Source organism: Oncorhynchus clarkii, chromosome 18, assembly GCF_045791955.1.
Source record: "Oncorhynchus clarkii lewisi isolate Uvic-CL-2024 chromosome 18, UVic_Ocla_1.0, whole genome shotgun sequence".
NCBI lineage: Eukaryota > Metazoa > Chordata > Actinopteri > Salmoniformes > Salmonidae > Oncorhynchus > Oncorhynchus clarkii.
In genome coordinates, this window is record NC_092164.1 from 57,698,887 (window position 1) to 57,712,950 (window position 14,064).

Here is a 14,064-nt window from a genome sequence, read left to right on the forward strand (position 1 = left end):
AGTGTAAATACTGTGGCGGTCTGTGATTTGGTCGTCAGAGGCTAAGCTCTCCTCCTGAAATGAAAACCATGTCTCTAAAACACTCACAGTTACAATAAAACTGTAAACTGACTAGATTCTGGGCCGCAATTGTTCTGTTGTTCCATGTGGTTGTGGCAGTCCAGGCAGCTCCTAACTCTGCTGTGTTGTCCAGCCTATATAGCTCAGGGATATTTTTTCCTTTACACACACAGGCTTTTATTTTCTCTTTTTCTCCTCCTTTCTCTCTTGTTTTGACTATACCGCTCCAGTTCTTTTTTCATTCGCTGTTTTATCTGTGGTAGTTTCTTTCCCCCCACACATGTTTATTGGTTTGGACCTATTCATCCCAAGGTTCAAAAACCAACTGAAAAGCGTATTTGGGATTGTCCCATTCCCAAATGATTTGTTTATTTGCGATATGTTCCTTTGTATGGTTTCCATTTTGGACCCCCTCAGTACATTTACTATAACCTCCCCTAATGATGACTCTCCTAACTGATCGTTATATGGCAGTAGGTAGCTGACGAGCTCCTATGCAGAATCATAAGTGCTTGTTCCTGACACCCTGCTCTCACAGAAACCTGGTTTGCAGATCTTTTGGGATAAATGTCTCTACTTATTCTCCCCTTTGTTTTCAGCTTTATGTAGGTGTCAATCTCCTGAAACTGTTTTCTGGGGTTATTGAGCGTAGCCTGGGGCCTGTTATGTTATCAAAAATGTTAGTCACTCAGACTTAGACACAGGAGTTCTTATGACAAAGGATGGTAGCGAGGAAGTAGAGTTTTTATAGTCAAAATCCATATAACATCTCTAATTTACTGAAATAATGTCAGTAAGTAGCCTATTGGTATTCCGAGTTTTACAGTTGTTTGAATTGTGGTATTTTCAGTATGAGCCCAGAGGAAGCGGTATTGTTTACAGGGTGTCTCACCAGACGTGTGGTCACAGGTACAGTAGTGATAATGGCTTTTCATTTCAAAGCCCCACTGGAGTCTTCCCATGAGCCTGTCTGTTGTCTCTACGATCCACAGAGGAGGAAGCTGCTGTGCCGTGTGTGTGTGTTGTGAAATAGTGAGCAGTTAGGTGATTAGCCAGTCTGCATGTGTATCCCCTGGAGTGCCTTAATGGGGGATTTGGACTGGTGAGAGAAACACAAGCGACGCCCCACTGCAGCAGCGTGAGGAGAAGGAGAGGACAGAGGAGGAGGAGAGGAGAGGACAGGAGAGGAGAGGAGAGGAGAGGAGAGGAGGAGGAGAGGACAGAGGAGAGGAGAGGAGAGGAGAGGAGAGGAGAGGAGAGGAGGAGAGAGCAAATTACTGCAGCTCCGCCAAATGCTGTTTCCCTGTAACTGAGAGGGAAAATGGCGTCAAGGGGGTCATCAACGGCCATCCTGCTTCTCCGAGAAGTGTGTGTGTGTGTGTGTGTGTGTGTTTGTAGGTACACCCTCATCTGAAGTCATTAAAATGTTATAAGAGGACAACATTTTGCACAACATGTCTAAATCATGTCACAGAAATATAATTTTACCGGGTTTAACCGAACAGGACGATGTCTCTGTTTGTGTCCGTGTGTTTGTTGCTCTATGTCTCTGAAGCTAGGAATGTCTGTATGATTTAAAGGGTATCTATGTGATTTAAAGGGTATCTATGTGATTTAAAGGCTGTGTATCTATGTGATTTAAAGGCTGTGTATCTATGTGATTTAAAGGCTGTGTATCTATGTGATTTAAAGGGTATCTATGTGATTTAAAGGCTGTGTATCTATGTGATTTAAAGGGTATCTATGTTATTTAAAGGCTGTGTATCTATGTGATTTAAAGACTGTGTATCTATGTGATTTAAAGGCTGTGTATCTGTGTGATTTAAAGGCTGTGTATCTATGTGATTTAAAGGGTATCTATGTGATTTAAAGGCTGTGTATATATGTGATTTAAAGACTGTGTATCTATGTGATTTAAAGGCTGTGTATCTATGTGATTTAAAGGCTGTGTATCTATGTGATTTAAAGGGTATCTATGTGATTTAAAGGGTATCTTAGAAAAAAGGTGCCATCTAGAACCTTAAAGGGTTCTTCATCTGTCCCCATAGGAGAACCCTTTGAAGAACCCTTGTTGGTTCAAAGTAAAGTAGAACCCTTTTGGTTCCAAGTTAAACCGTTTTGGGCTCCATGTAGAACCGTTTCCACAGAAGGTTCTACATGGAATCCAAAATGGTTCTATCTGGAACTGAAAAGGATTTTACTTGGAACCAAGGGTTCAAGGGTTAGGGTTACAATTCTGTTAATGGTTGGGGTTAGGATTAAGATTAGGTTTTTGGGTTAGGGTAAGGGTAAGAGTACAGGTTAGGGTTTAGGGAAAATAAGATTTTGAATGGGACTGAATTGTGTGTCCCCACAAGGTTAGCTGTATAAGACTGTATGTGTGCGTGCGTGTGTATATGTCTATGTGTGTTGTTAATCTGTGTGTGTGTTCCTCTGTCTCCTCCCCAGGAGATGCAGCTGGAACATGCACGGCAGGCCTTTGTTCAGAGGGACAAGGCCCACAGCGGCTCCATCTCCGCCCTGGACTTCAGGGACATCATGGTCACCATCCGGCCCCACATGCTCACACCCTTTGTGGAGGAGAGCCTGGTGGCGGTGGGTCTGGCTCTCTGGTTCTCCTCCCTCTCTCCCTCTATCCCTCATCCTTCTCGCTCTCTTCCTCTATAATTCTCCCTTTCCTTCCCCTAACGTGTCATTAAAGCCTTTTACTGCAGTGGGCTAAATCAGGGTCACACAGTCTTGGTAGTCTTAAACAAATCTACTTGAAACAAAAGTATCCACCTCACACATGGTTATGGGCTTAAAAAATAAGACACCTGTACCAAGTCAGATTTAGAGTTTAAATGTATTCCAGTCTGCATCCCAATATTACACTTTATATACATCAGAGAAGACTGAAATATAACAAAACTGTTTGACATAGAAACACCGGATTTTCAACATTTAAAAAACAAGAAAAGTTGATTCATGATGAAATGATAAAAAATATGAATAACATTCCACCCATGAGGCCACCAGGTCATTTGACTGCAGGAAAGGGCCACCTCAAACCTCTCTGGCATCAAACCATGCAGCTAAATGTCTCTCCCTTCACATGCGCACGCACACACACACACACAACCACACACACACACACGGCTGTTTTCTTGTCCTCTCTTTTTCTCTCTGTGTGTGATAGAAAAAAGTATGGTATGTTTGTGTGAGTGAGTATGTACAGTATGTCTCATGTCACATGTTTGTTTGTGTCTCTGTCTGTTTTCCTCGTGTGTGTGTGTGTGTGTGTCTTTAGAATGTGTGTGCGTCTTTAGAATGTGTGTGTGTGTCTCCCTCCACGTCTAGCCCATTTTATAAACACCTAGTGAACTCTGTCATTTCTCCCACATTGTTTACCTCATAAACCAGCCATCTCAGGGTCCATGTTAGTAAACACACACTCACTGCCATTACAGCAGACACATTTAAGACAAGGCTGTGTGTGGAACCAGGCCTACACACTATACAAACATTTACACACACTCTCCCTCTAATCTCTCTCACACACACTGAAAAATGATAAATGGTAAATAGAATGCTCAGTTTTCCCAACAATTTTATTTTCTCTCCCTTTGTGTCCCTGTACATGGCTCGGGTGTAGATTTCGTGGCCAGGGCACAGTAATATGATGTTTCAGTGAACAGCAGAGGCTGCTTGGTTTTTGGATTTTAGATAAATGGATATTTTTGTAAGGAGAGGAGAAGCTTCAACCCAAGTAGCCTCTTCCTCCTGCAGATGGCTTCTCTCCCTCACTGCAAGCTGTGTTGGGCACACTGCTGTGTCTGTAAAGCAAACAGCGCCATCTAGTGAAACGGATGGTTTCCAGTCTTTTCTCCCCACCCCCACAATCTAGAACAGTACAAGATGAATATCCGCAATATTTTACCCATGCTACTTTATGTACTTTTAAACAGACTTAAAAAGAGACATTATTCCTGTGACAGTGAAAGAGTTGTATTGGGAGGACAGTGTGCAGTGAAGGAGTTGTGTTGGGAGGACAGTGTGCAGTGAAAGAGTTGTGTTGGGAGGACAGTGTGCAGTGAAAGAGTTGTGTTGGGAGGACAGTGTGCAGTGAAAGAGTTGTGTTGGGAGGACAGTGTGCAGTGAAAGAGTTGTGTTGGGAGGACAGTGTGCAGTGAAAGAGTTATGTTGGGAGGACAGTGTGGGGAGGACAGTGAAAGAGTTGTGTTGGGAGGACAGTGTGCAGTGAAAGAGTTGTGTTGGGAGGACAGTGTGCAGTGAAAGAGTTATGTTGGGAGGACAGTGTGGGGAGGACAGTGAAAGAGTTGTGTTGGGAGGACAGTGTGCAGTGAAAGAGTTGTGTTGGGAGGACAGTGTGCAGTGAAAGAGTTATGTTGGGAGGACAGTGTGCAGTGAAAGAGTTGTGTTGGGAGGACAGTGTGCAGTGAAAGAGTTGTGTTGGGAGGACAGTGTGCAGTGAAAGAGTTGTGTTGGGAGGACAGTGTGCAGTGAAAGAGTTGTGTTGGGAGGACAGTGTGCAGTGAAAGAGTTGTGTTGGGAGGACAGTGTGCAGTGAAAGAGTTGTGTTGGGAGGACAGTGTGCAGTGAAAGAGTTGTGTTGGGAGGACAGTGTGCAGTGAAAGAGTTATGTTGGGAGGACAGTGTGCAGTGAAAGAGTTGTGTTGGGAGGACAGTGTGCAGTGAAAGAGTTGTGTTGGGAGGACAGTGTGCAGTGAAAGAGTTGTGTTGGGAGGACAGTGTGCAGTGAAAGAGTTGTGTTGGGAGGACAGTGTGGGGAGGACAGTGAAAGAGTTGTGTTGGGAGGACAGTGTGCAGTGAAATCCCACCATCCCTCCATTCCACCATCCCTCCATCCCACCATCCCCCCCATCCTTCCATCCCCCCATCCCCCATCCCTCCATTCCACCATCCCTCCATCCTTCCATCCCCCCATCCCTCCATCCCACCATCCCTCCATCCCCCCATCCCTCCATTCCACCATCCCTCCATCCCACCATCCCTCCATCCTTCCATCCCCCCATCCCCCATCCCTCCATCCCACCATCCCTCCATCCCTCCATCCCTCCATCCCCCCATCCTTCCATCCCCCCATCCTTCCATCCCTCCATCCCTCCATCCCACCATCCCTCCATCCTTCCATCCCCCCATCCCTCCATCCTTCCATCCCACCATCCCTCCATCCCACCATCCCTCCATTCCTCCATCCCACCATCCCACCATCCTTCCATCCCCCCATCCCTCCATTGAATGGGAATGTCACTTTGTGTGTTTCGGTGACTCTCTCCCCTCCCATCCTCTCTCTCTCACCTCTCCTCTCTACTTCTCTCTCGCCCCTCCCCTCCTCTCTCTCTCTCTCTCTCTTTCTCTCTCCACCCCTCTCTCTCCCAGGTGGCCGGGGGCAGTACATCTCACCAGGTCAGTTTCTCCTACTTTAACGGCTTCAACTCTCTCCTCAACAACATGGATCTCATTAGGAAGATCTACACCACACTGGCTGGAAGCAGTAGAGTCCTGGAAGTCACTAAAGGTTGGTAGGCACACATACGCACACACACGTGCATGAACGCACACACACACACACACGTTCATGCACACACACACACACATGTACACACACACACACACACACACACACACAACACACACATGCTGTGGTTGTGTGTTGTTGTTTTTCTTTTGTTTGTTTTCTTCTTTCCCCCCCCCCCCCCCACCTCCTCCTCCTCCTTGTCTACATTTGATTGGCCTTGCTGGATGCGTCCCAACAGACACATGGGCTGTTTACCCAGAATGCTCAGCAGCAGTGGCGGGCCTCTCACTGGGCCTGTCTGTGACACATCCTCCTTGGCTCTGGCTAGGAGTTTCCCCTGAGGCACAGATCTAGGATCAGCTAACCCTGCCCAAATTCTACCTTAAACCATTAAAGGGTGGATGGCCAGTACAGACCAAACTAACAGTTGTTTCACACATCACAAATAGCAGAGAGGAAAGGATAAACATACACAATGTGTAATGATTTGACATGATATGACAGTTGACATGTATTAAGTCAGACTTATCGCAATAATTAGCGCAACAGTCCCCCTCAACATCACCCCCCTCCCCCCCCTTGCTCTCTCTCTCTCTCACTCTCACTCTCACTCTCAGACTGAGCAGGGCTGAGGCTGAGTAGGTCAGTCCACCACATGGCTCTGGGGTTCTGGGTATGTGAGTGTGATGCTATCGGGCCTTATCGGGGGTGTGGGCCTGGGCCTGAGTTTCCTTGGCTGTTCCCACCATGGCGTGGCCGTGGCTGGGCTGTGGTGGCCCCTAGCCAGGCCTCACCCCCCCCCCCAGCCAGTCATTAGGCCCCACTGGGACCTGGTCTGTGCGTGCAGAGCTCCACGTCTCTCTCGTTCTCTCTCCCTCCCTCTCTCTCTCTCTCTCTCTCCCTCCCTCCCTCCCTCCCTCCCTCCCTCCCTCCCTCCCTCCCTCCCTCCCTCCCTCCCTCCCTCCCTCCCTCCCTCCCTCCCTCCCTCCCTCCCTCCCTCCCTCCCTCCCTCCCTCTCTCTCTCTCTCTCTCTCTCTCTCTCTCTCTCCCTCCCTCCCTCCCTCCCTCCCTCCCTCCCTCCCTCCCTCCCTCCCTCCCTCCCTCCCTCCCTCCCTCCCTCCCTCCCCTCCCTCCCTCCCTCCCTCCCTCCCTCCCTCCCTCCCTCCCTCTCTCTCTCCCTCCCTCCCTCCCTCCCTCCCTCCCTCTCTCTCTCTCTCTCTCCCTCCCTCCCTCCCTCCCTCCCTCCCTCCCTCCCTCCCTCCCTCCCTCCCTCCCTCCCTCCCTCCCTCCCTCCCTCTCTCTCTCCCTCCCTCCCTCCCTCCCTCCCTCCCTCCCTCCCTCCCTGACCCCCACCATCCAGCCTGATTGGTTCCGTATGTATGGTGGTTTAGGAAGTCATCGCTGTGGTTACCTAGGGCAGGGCTGATTACAACATTACCTTCAATGAAATGAATGCAACTCATTCTGTGGTCTGCTACATAGTGTATATATGACAGAGACAGGTGATTGTTTTGTATAGATGTAGATGAATGTTAGTCTTCTCTGTGCATGCAGACCGGGAATTTGGGACTAGCACTTAGGCCTGTGTAGATTTAATAGCAACATACCATTTGGTGATGTTGTGTATCATATATAGACTGACAGTCATGTAATGTATGTGTATAGCTGGACAGTCAGCTGATCTTTGTGTGTAGATAGTTTAGACAGAGTTATCTGTGTGTGTGATCTGTGATTTCCCTGACAGACAGTGTGTTGTGTCAGAGCCTGGGGGTAAACTGAGCTAGCTGATCTCTGTGGGACAACACAGCAAGAACACTTGCTGCTCTTTGAATAAGCGTGTCACTCAATACCAGATACCAGAGCTATAGAAATCACACTGTAAGCCAGCCCTGAGTTGAGTCCCAAATGAAACCCTATTCCCTTTAAAGTGTACTACTTCTGTAGTGCACAAAAGTTGGATGTTGGGAAAGATAGGTTTTCATCTTAGATTACCTGTATAAATCCCAGATACATAAAGTGGGAGTATCCATCACACATAATGCAAAGCAAGACTCAGATAAAGTAGAAATAAAACTATTATGCATTGATGTTTTAACTCTCCTCTCCTCTCTTCTCTCCTTGCCTCTCCTCTTTTCTCCATTCCTCTCCTCTCTCTCTCTCTCTCTCTCTCTCTCTCTCTCTCTCTCTCTCTCTCTCTCACCTCTCCTCTCTTCTCCATTCCTCTCCTCTCTCCTCTCCTTGCCTCTCCTCTCTTTTCCATTCCTCTCCTCTCTTTTCCATTCCTCTCCTCTCTTCTCTTCTCCATTCCTCTCCTCTTCTCTCTTCTCCATTCTTCTCCTCTCCTCTCTTCTCCATTCCTCTCCTCTCTCTGTCTCCTCTCTTTGCCTCTCCTCTCCTCTCTTCTCCATTCCTCTCTCTCCTCTCCTCTCCTCTTCTCCATTCCTCTCCTCTCTCTCCTCACCTCTCTTCTCCATTCCCCTCCTCTCTTCTCCATTCCTCTCCTCTCTTCTCCATTCCTCTCCTCTCTCTCTCCTCTCCTCTCTTCTCCATTCCTCACCTCTCTTCTCCATTCCTCTCCTCTCTTCTCCATTCCTCTCCTCTCTTCTCCATTCCTCTCCTCTCTCTCCTCTCCTCTCTTCTCCATTCCTCACCTCTCTTCTCCATTCCTCTCCTCTCTTCTCCATTCCTCTCCTCTCTTCTCCATTCCTCTCCTCTCTTCTCCATTCCTCTCTCTCTCCTCTCCTCTCCTCTTCTCCATTCCTCTCCTCTCTCTCTCCTCACCTCTCTTCTCCATTCCTCTCCTCTCTTCTCCATTCCTCTCCTCTCTCTCTCCTCACCTCTCCTCTCTTCTCCATTCCTCTCCTCTCTCTCTCCTCACCTCTCCTCTCTTCTCCATTCCTCTCCTCTCTTCTCCATTCCTCTCCTCTCTCTCTCCTCACCTCTCCTCTCTTCTCCATTCCTCTCCTCTCTCTCTCCTCACCTCTCCTCTCTTCTCCATTCCTCTCCTCTCTTCTCCATTCCTCTACTCTCTCTCCTCTCTCTCCTCACCTCTCCTCTCTTCTCCATTCCTCTCCTCTCTCTCCTCTCTCTCCTCTCCTCTCTCTCCTCACCTCTCCTCTCTTCTCCATTCCTCTCCTCTCTCTCCTCTCTCTCCTCTCCTCACCTCTCCTCTCTTCTCCATTCCTCTCCTCTCTTCTCCATTCCTCTACTCTCTCTCTCCTTGCCTCTCCTCTCCTCTCTTCTCCATTCCTCTCCTCTCTCTCCTCACCTCTCCTCTCTTCTCCATTCCTCTCCTCTCTCCTCACCTCTCCTCTCTTCTCCATTACTCTCCTCTCCTCTCTCCTTGCCTCTCCTCTCCTCTCTCTCTCCTTGCCTCTCCTCTCCTCTTCTCCATTCCTCTCCTCTCTCTCCTCACCTCTCCTCTCTTCTCCATTCCTCTCCTCTCTCTCCTCACCTCTCCTCTCTTCTCCATTCCTCTCCTCTCTTTCTCCTCACATCTCCTCTCTTCTCCATTCCTCTCCTCTCTTCTCCATTCCTCTCTCTCTCCTTGCCTCCCCTCTCTTCTCCATTCCTCTCTCTCTCATTGCCTCTCCGCTCTTCTCCATTCCTCTCCCCTCTCTCTCTCTCCTCTCCTCACCTCACCTCTCTTCTCTTCTCCTTTCCTCTCCTCTCTCCTCTCCTCTCATTGCCACTCTCCTCTCCTTGCCTCTCCTCTCTTCTCCATTCCTCTCTCTCTCCTCACCTCTCATCTCCTCTCTTTCTCTCCTGTAACAGAGGAGTTCATCATTGCGGCCCAGAGGTTTGGTCAGGTGACTCCAATGGAGCTGGACATCCTGTTCCAACTGGCCGACCTCTCTGAGTCCCGTGGGTGAGTCTCACACACACACACACACACACACACACACACACACACACACACACACACACGCACACACACAAAATAAAGAGCCCTATTCGGTTTAAATAGCTTCATTACAGTTGGCTGGCCCTCGCTTCTTACTCGTCACCAAACCCACTGGCTTCAGGTCATCTACAAGACCCTGCTAGGTAAAGTCCCCCCTTATCTCAGCTCGCTGGTCACCATAGCATCTCCCACCTGTAGCACACGCTCCAGCAGGTATATCTCTCTGGTCACCCCCAAAACCAATTCTTCCTTTGGCCGCCTCTCCTTCCAGTTCTCTGCTGCCAATGACTGGAATGAACTACAAACATTTCTGAAACTGGAAACACTTATCTCCCTCACTAGCTTTAAGCACCAGCTGTCAGAGCAGCTCACAGATTACTGCACCTGTACATAGCCCATCTATAATTTAGCCCAAACAACTACCTCTTCCCCTACTGTATTTATTTATTTATTTTGCTCCTGCTTTGCTTTATCTTGGCCAGATCGCAATTGTAAATGAGAACTTGTTCTCAACTTTCCTACCTGGTTAAATAAAGGTGAAATAATATATTTTTTTAAACAGTTACGTTCAAGATACATAATTATGCAGAACAGATCATACATCATCAGCCCTCTAAGCCTTATTTTGAACTCAGTGATTTCCAGCAATATTGAATGAAGCTCCATATTAGGGAAACATTTTCCCAGAGTCATTGAAATACAGCGTATTGTAGTCCATGTCTCTCCTTGTATTTCCACATTAGCATGTATTGTTGTAGTTAATGCTAGTTTTCAGTTTATTGGATCTCAATAGCCTGTCCTCTAATGCGTGTGGTTGTCATTGGATCCCTGGGGCTCGTCATACCTCTGGGACCCAGTCATTCCTCGTCCAAAATGTCTGCTTTCACTGCAGCGTGGTCAAGAGAGCCAGACATGACTGCTGCTCTGCTATGATGCCAGGATAAGAATCCACCTTCTCTCAACTAAGCCTTCAAAACTCAGCATTTATCCAAAGAAGGGGAGACAAACTTACACACACACACACACACAGAAAAGAGACACATGCGCACACACACACGCGCGCGCACGCACGCGCACACACACACACACACACACACACACACACACACACACACACACACACACACACACGCAGGGAAAGGGGAATCCACACAGCATACAGCACCCCAGTGGTTCTTCTAATTGTACACGGCTCACGTTCCCATGAATCTTGCTCAATAGGGCCGACCTGTGACGTAGAGAACCGGTCATTTCTGCCCTCTCCGAGCACCTGATGATTATTTCTGGGCAACGGGATACTTTAATAGTCTCCCCAGCCTCTGATTGGAGATGCAGGAGATAATTGCTCCCAATAATCGGAGGGGATTGAGCTGCTCCCAAATCTGGGAACGCCACAGATATGTTATGTGGAGGCCTAGTTGGAGAGGCCCGGGAATCACAGACAAATGTTTTTGTTTTGAGGGAGAGAGAAAGAGGGAGAGAGAAAGAGGGAGAGAGAAAGAGGGAGAGCGAAAGACGGAGAGAGAAAGAGGGAGAGAGAAAGAGGGAGAGAGAAAGAGGGAGAGAGAGGTAGTTGGTCATTGATATTGTTGAATATCAGATATCGTTGAAAATCGTACCAGGGTCAGAAGGAAAATTCTGAAACACTGAAATGGTATAAACGTTTCGAAGTGTTTCTCGAAATAATAGTTTAAAGCAATTTAACTTTCCCCTCTCTCCTCCTCTCTTCCAGCCGTGTTGGTCTGGTGGACATTGACAGGATTGCTCCGCTGGAGGAGGGGGCCCTCCCATACAACCTGGCCGAGGTCCAGAGACAGGTAATATAGAGAGAGAAAGAAAGAAAGCAGGACAGAAAGAAGACTTGTTGATGGTTTTAGCTTTCTTTTCAGACTCAGAGATATAGGCTGGGATTCAATTGGGAAAAATTGGGCGTGCAAAATTATTCAGCCCCCTTAAGTTAATACTTTGTAGAGCCACCTTTTGCTGCGATTACAGCTGTAAGTCGCTTGGGGTATGTCTCTATCAGTTTTGCACATCGAGAGACTGACATTTTTTCCCATTCCTCCTTGCAAAACAGCTCGAGCTCAGTGAGGTTGGATGGAGAGCATTTGTGAACAGCAGTTTTCAGTTCTTTCCACAGATTCTCGATTGGATTCAGGTCTGGACTTTGACTTGGCCATTCTAACACCTGGATATGTTTGTTTTTGAACCATTCCATTGTAGATTTTGCTTTATGTTTTGGATCATTGTCATGTTGGAAGACAAATCTCCGTCCCAGTCTCAGGTCTTTTGCAGACTCCATCAGTTTCTTCCAAAATGGTCCTGTATTTGGCTCCATCCATCTTCCCATCAATGTTAACCATCTTCCCTGTCCCTGCTGAAGAAAAGCAGGCCCAAACCATGATGCTGCCACCACCATGTTTGACAGTGGGGATGGTGTGTTCAGCTGTGTTGCTTTTACGCCAAACATAACGTTTTGCATTGTTGCCAAAAAGTTCAATTTTGGTTTCATCTGACCAGAGCACCTTCTTCCACATGTTTGGTGTGTCTCCCAGGTGGCTTGTGGCAAACTTTAAACGACACTTTTTATGGATATCTTTAAGAAATGGCTTTCTTCTTGCCACTCTTCCATAAAGGCCAGATTTGTGCAATATACGACTGATTGTTGTCCTATGGACAGAGTCTCCCACCTCAGCTGTAGATCTCTGCAGTTCATCCAGAGTGATCATGGGCCTCTTGGCTGCATCTCTGATCAGTCTTCTCCTTGTATGAGCTGAAAGTTTAGAGGGACGGCCAGGTCTTGGTAGATTTGCAGTGGTCTGATACTCCTTCCATTTCAATATTATCGCTTGCACAGTGCTCCTTGGGATGTTTAAAGCTTGGGAAATCTTTTTGTATCCAAATCCGGCTTTAAACTTCTTCACAACAGTATCTCGGACCTGCCTGGTGTGTTCCTTGTTCTTCATGATGCTCTCTGCGCTTTTAACGGACCTCTGAGACTATCACAGTGCAGGTGCATTTATACGGAGACTTGATTACACACAGGTGGATTGTATTTATCATCATTAGTCATTTAGGTCAACATTGGATCATTCAGAGATCCTCACTGAACTTCTGGAGAGAGTTTGCTGCACTGAAAGTAAAGGGGCTGAATCATTTTGCACGCCCAATTTTTCAGTTTTTGATTTGTTAAAAAGTTTGAAATATCCAATAAATGTCGTTCCACTTCATGATTGTGTCCCACTTGTTGTTGATTCTTCACAAAAAAAGACAGTTTTATATCTTTATGTTTGAAGGCTGAAATGTGGCAAAAGGTCGCAAAGTTCAAGGGGGCCGAATACTTTCGCAAGGCACTGTATATCCAACATGAAGCATGAACAACTGAAGACAAAATCATCTTACTACAGGATCCCAAAATACCAGTCCAAATTCCAGCCCACTCGCTCTATTTCTGTCAGACTCTCAAATGAACAAACTGCTAAGGAAAACACAACTTTTCTCCATAGAAATACCATTAGACATCAGAAACATCTCTGTGACATTATATCTTTATCAATTCAACTTTTAAAACCATGTAAATTCAAGACCAACTGCAGCTGTCCAAATCAGTTATCTCAAATGTATTGAGGGGAGAAATGAAAAATGAGTGAACGGTGTTTGAAACAAAACAGCTGAGGGAAAAAAATGGAAAGAAAGTTGGATGGATGTTTCTTTTTTTCCCTCCTGTTAGAAGTTCTGCCTGGTCTGCAGAGTGAGACAGCGCGGTGTTGTGGGGTGAGTTCCTCCTCCTCCTCCTCTGACTGCAGCCAGGCTAGGCTCCAGGCCGGGCCGGGCCGGAGCAGGGGCCCAGGGTAGAGACGCCAGTCCCACCACAATGAGCCACTTTGGGCTGTGTGGTCTGGCCTCTGCGGGCTATAGGCCAGCTCTCCCTCTGAACCTCCAACCCTCCTCATCTGGCTCTGACTCAGAGAGAGAAGAGGAAAGAGGGGGGGTCCTCTGGGGCAGAAAGGGGCAGACAGAGGGGGGTTAGGGGCTCAGATGGTTCCTGACAGGTGGACCTGTTCCAGAGCGAGCTGCCCTCTTTACTTCCCTTCCCCAGGGACGATGGCTGAGCGCTGGGCACGGCAGGCCAGGGCACAGGTGCCTCCGGCTGGGTATGTGGAGCAGAATGCTTGGATGATGTTGCTATCAGTAACAATCAGCTGATTTTGTGCTCTGATGTGTGCCAATGGCATGGGCAAGGGGTGGCATCCAATCAAACCAGGGCTCCTGATTCTGGTTTTGTGCTACTAACTTCTTACGAGAAATGCTTCTGTGCCTGATTGGAGTTTTTCAAACGAATCCAAAAGTCTCACTAATTCAAGAGAGTTTTAACATTCAAACTGGTGGGAATCGATGCTAGAGGGCAATTAATTGAATCACAGAATAGAGACATAAATGTGAATATATAGCCTATAGTGATGATAAAATGGAATGATATATCTGGTGGCGTCACATGAGATGACTTGGTACAGTATGGGATGGTGTCTAATCATGTCAGAGTAGACACAGTGTTTTA

At 47.4% G+C, this 14,064-nt stretch overlaps 1 protein-coding gene across 1 annotated transcript in view; it reads left to right on the forward strand.

Annotated features, from left to right (window-relative positions):
• Window positions 1-14,064, forward strand: part of LOC139373775 (electrogenic aspartate/glutamate antiporter SLC25A13, mitochondrial) — a 98,680-nt gene that overhangs the window by 36,497 nt on the left and 48,119 nt on the right. The window contains 4 exon segments of the mRNA XM_071114755.1: window positions 2,509-2,655; window positions 5,464-5,602; window positions 9,377-9,470; window positions 11,239-11,323. Of these exon segments, the coding sequence (XP_070970856.1) occupies window positions 2,509-2,655; window positions 5,464-5,602; window positions 9,377-9,470; window positions 11,239-11,323 (465 nt within the window).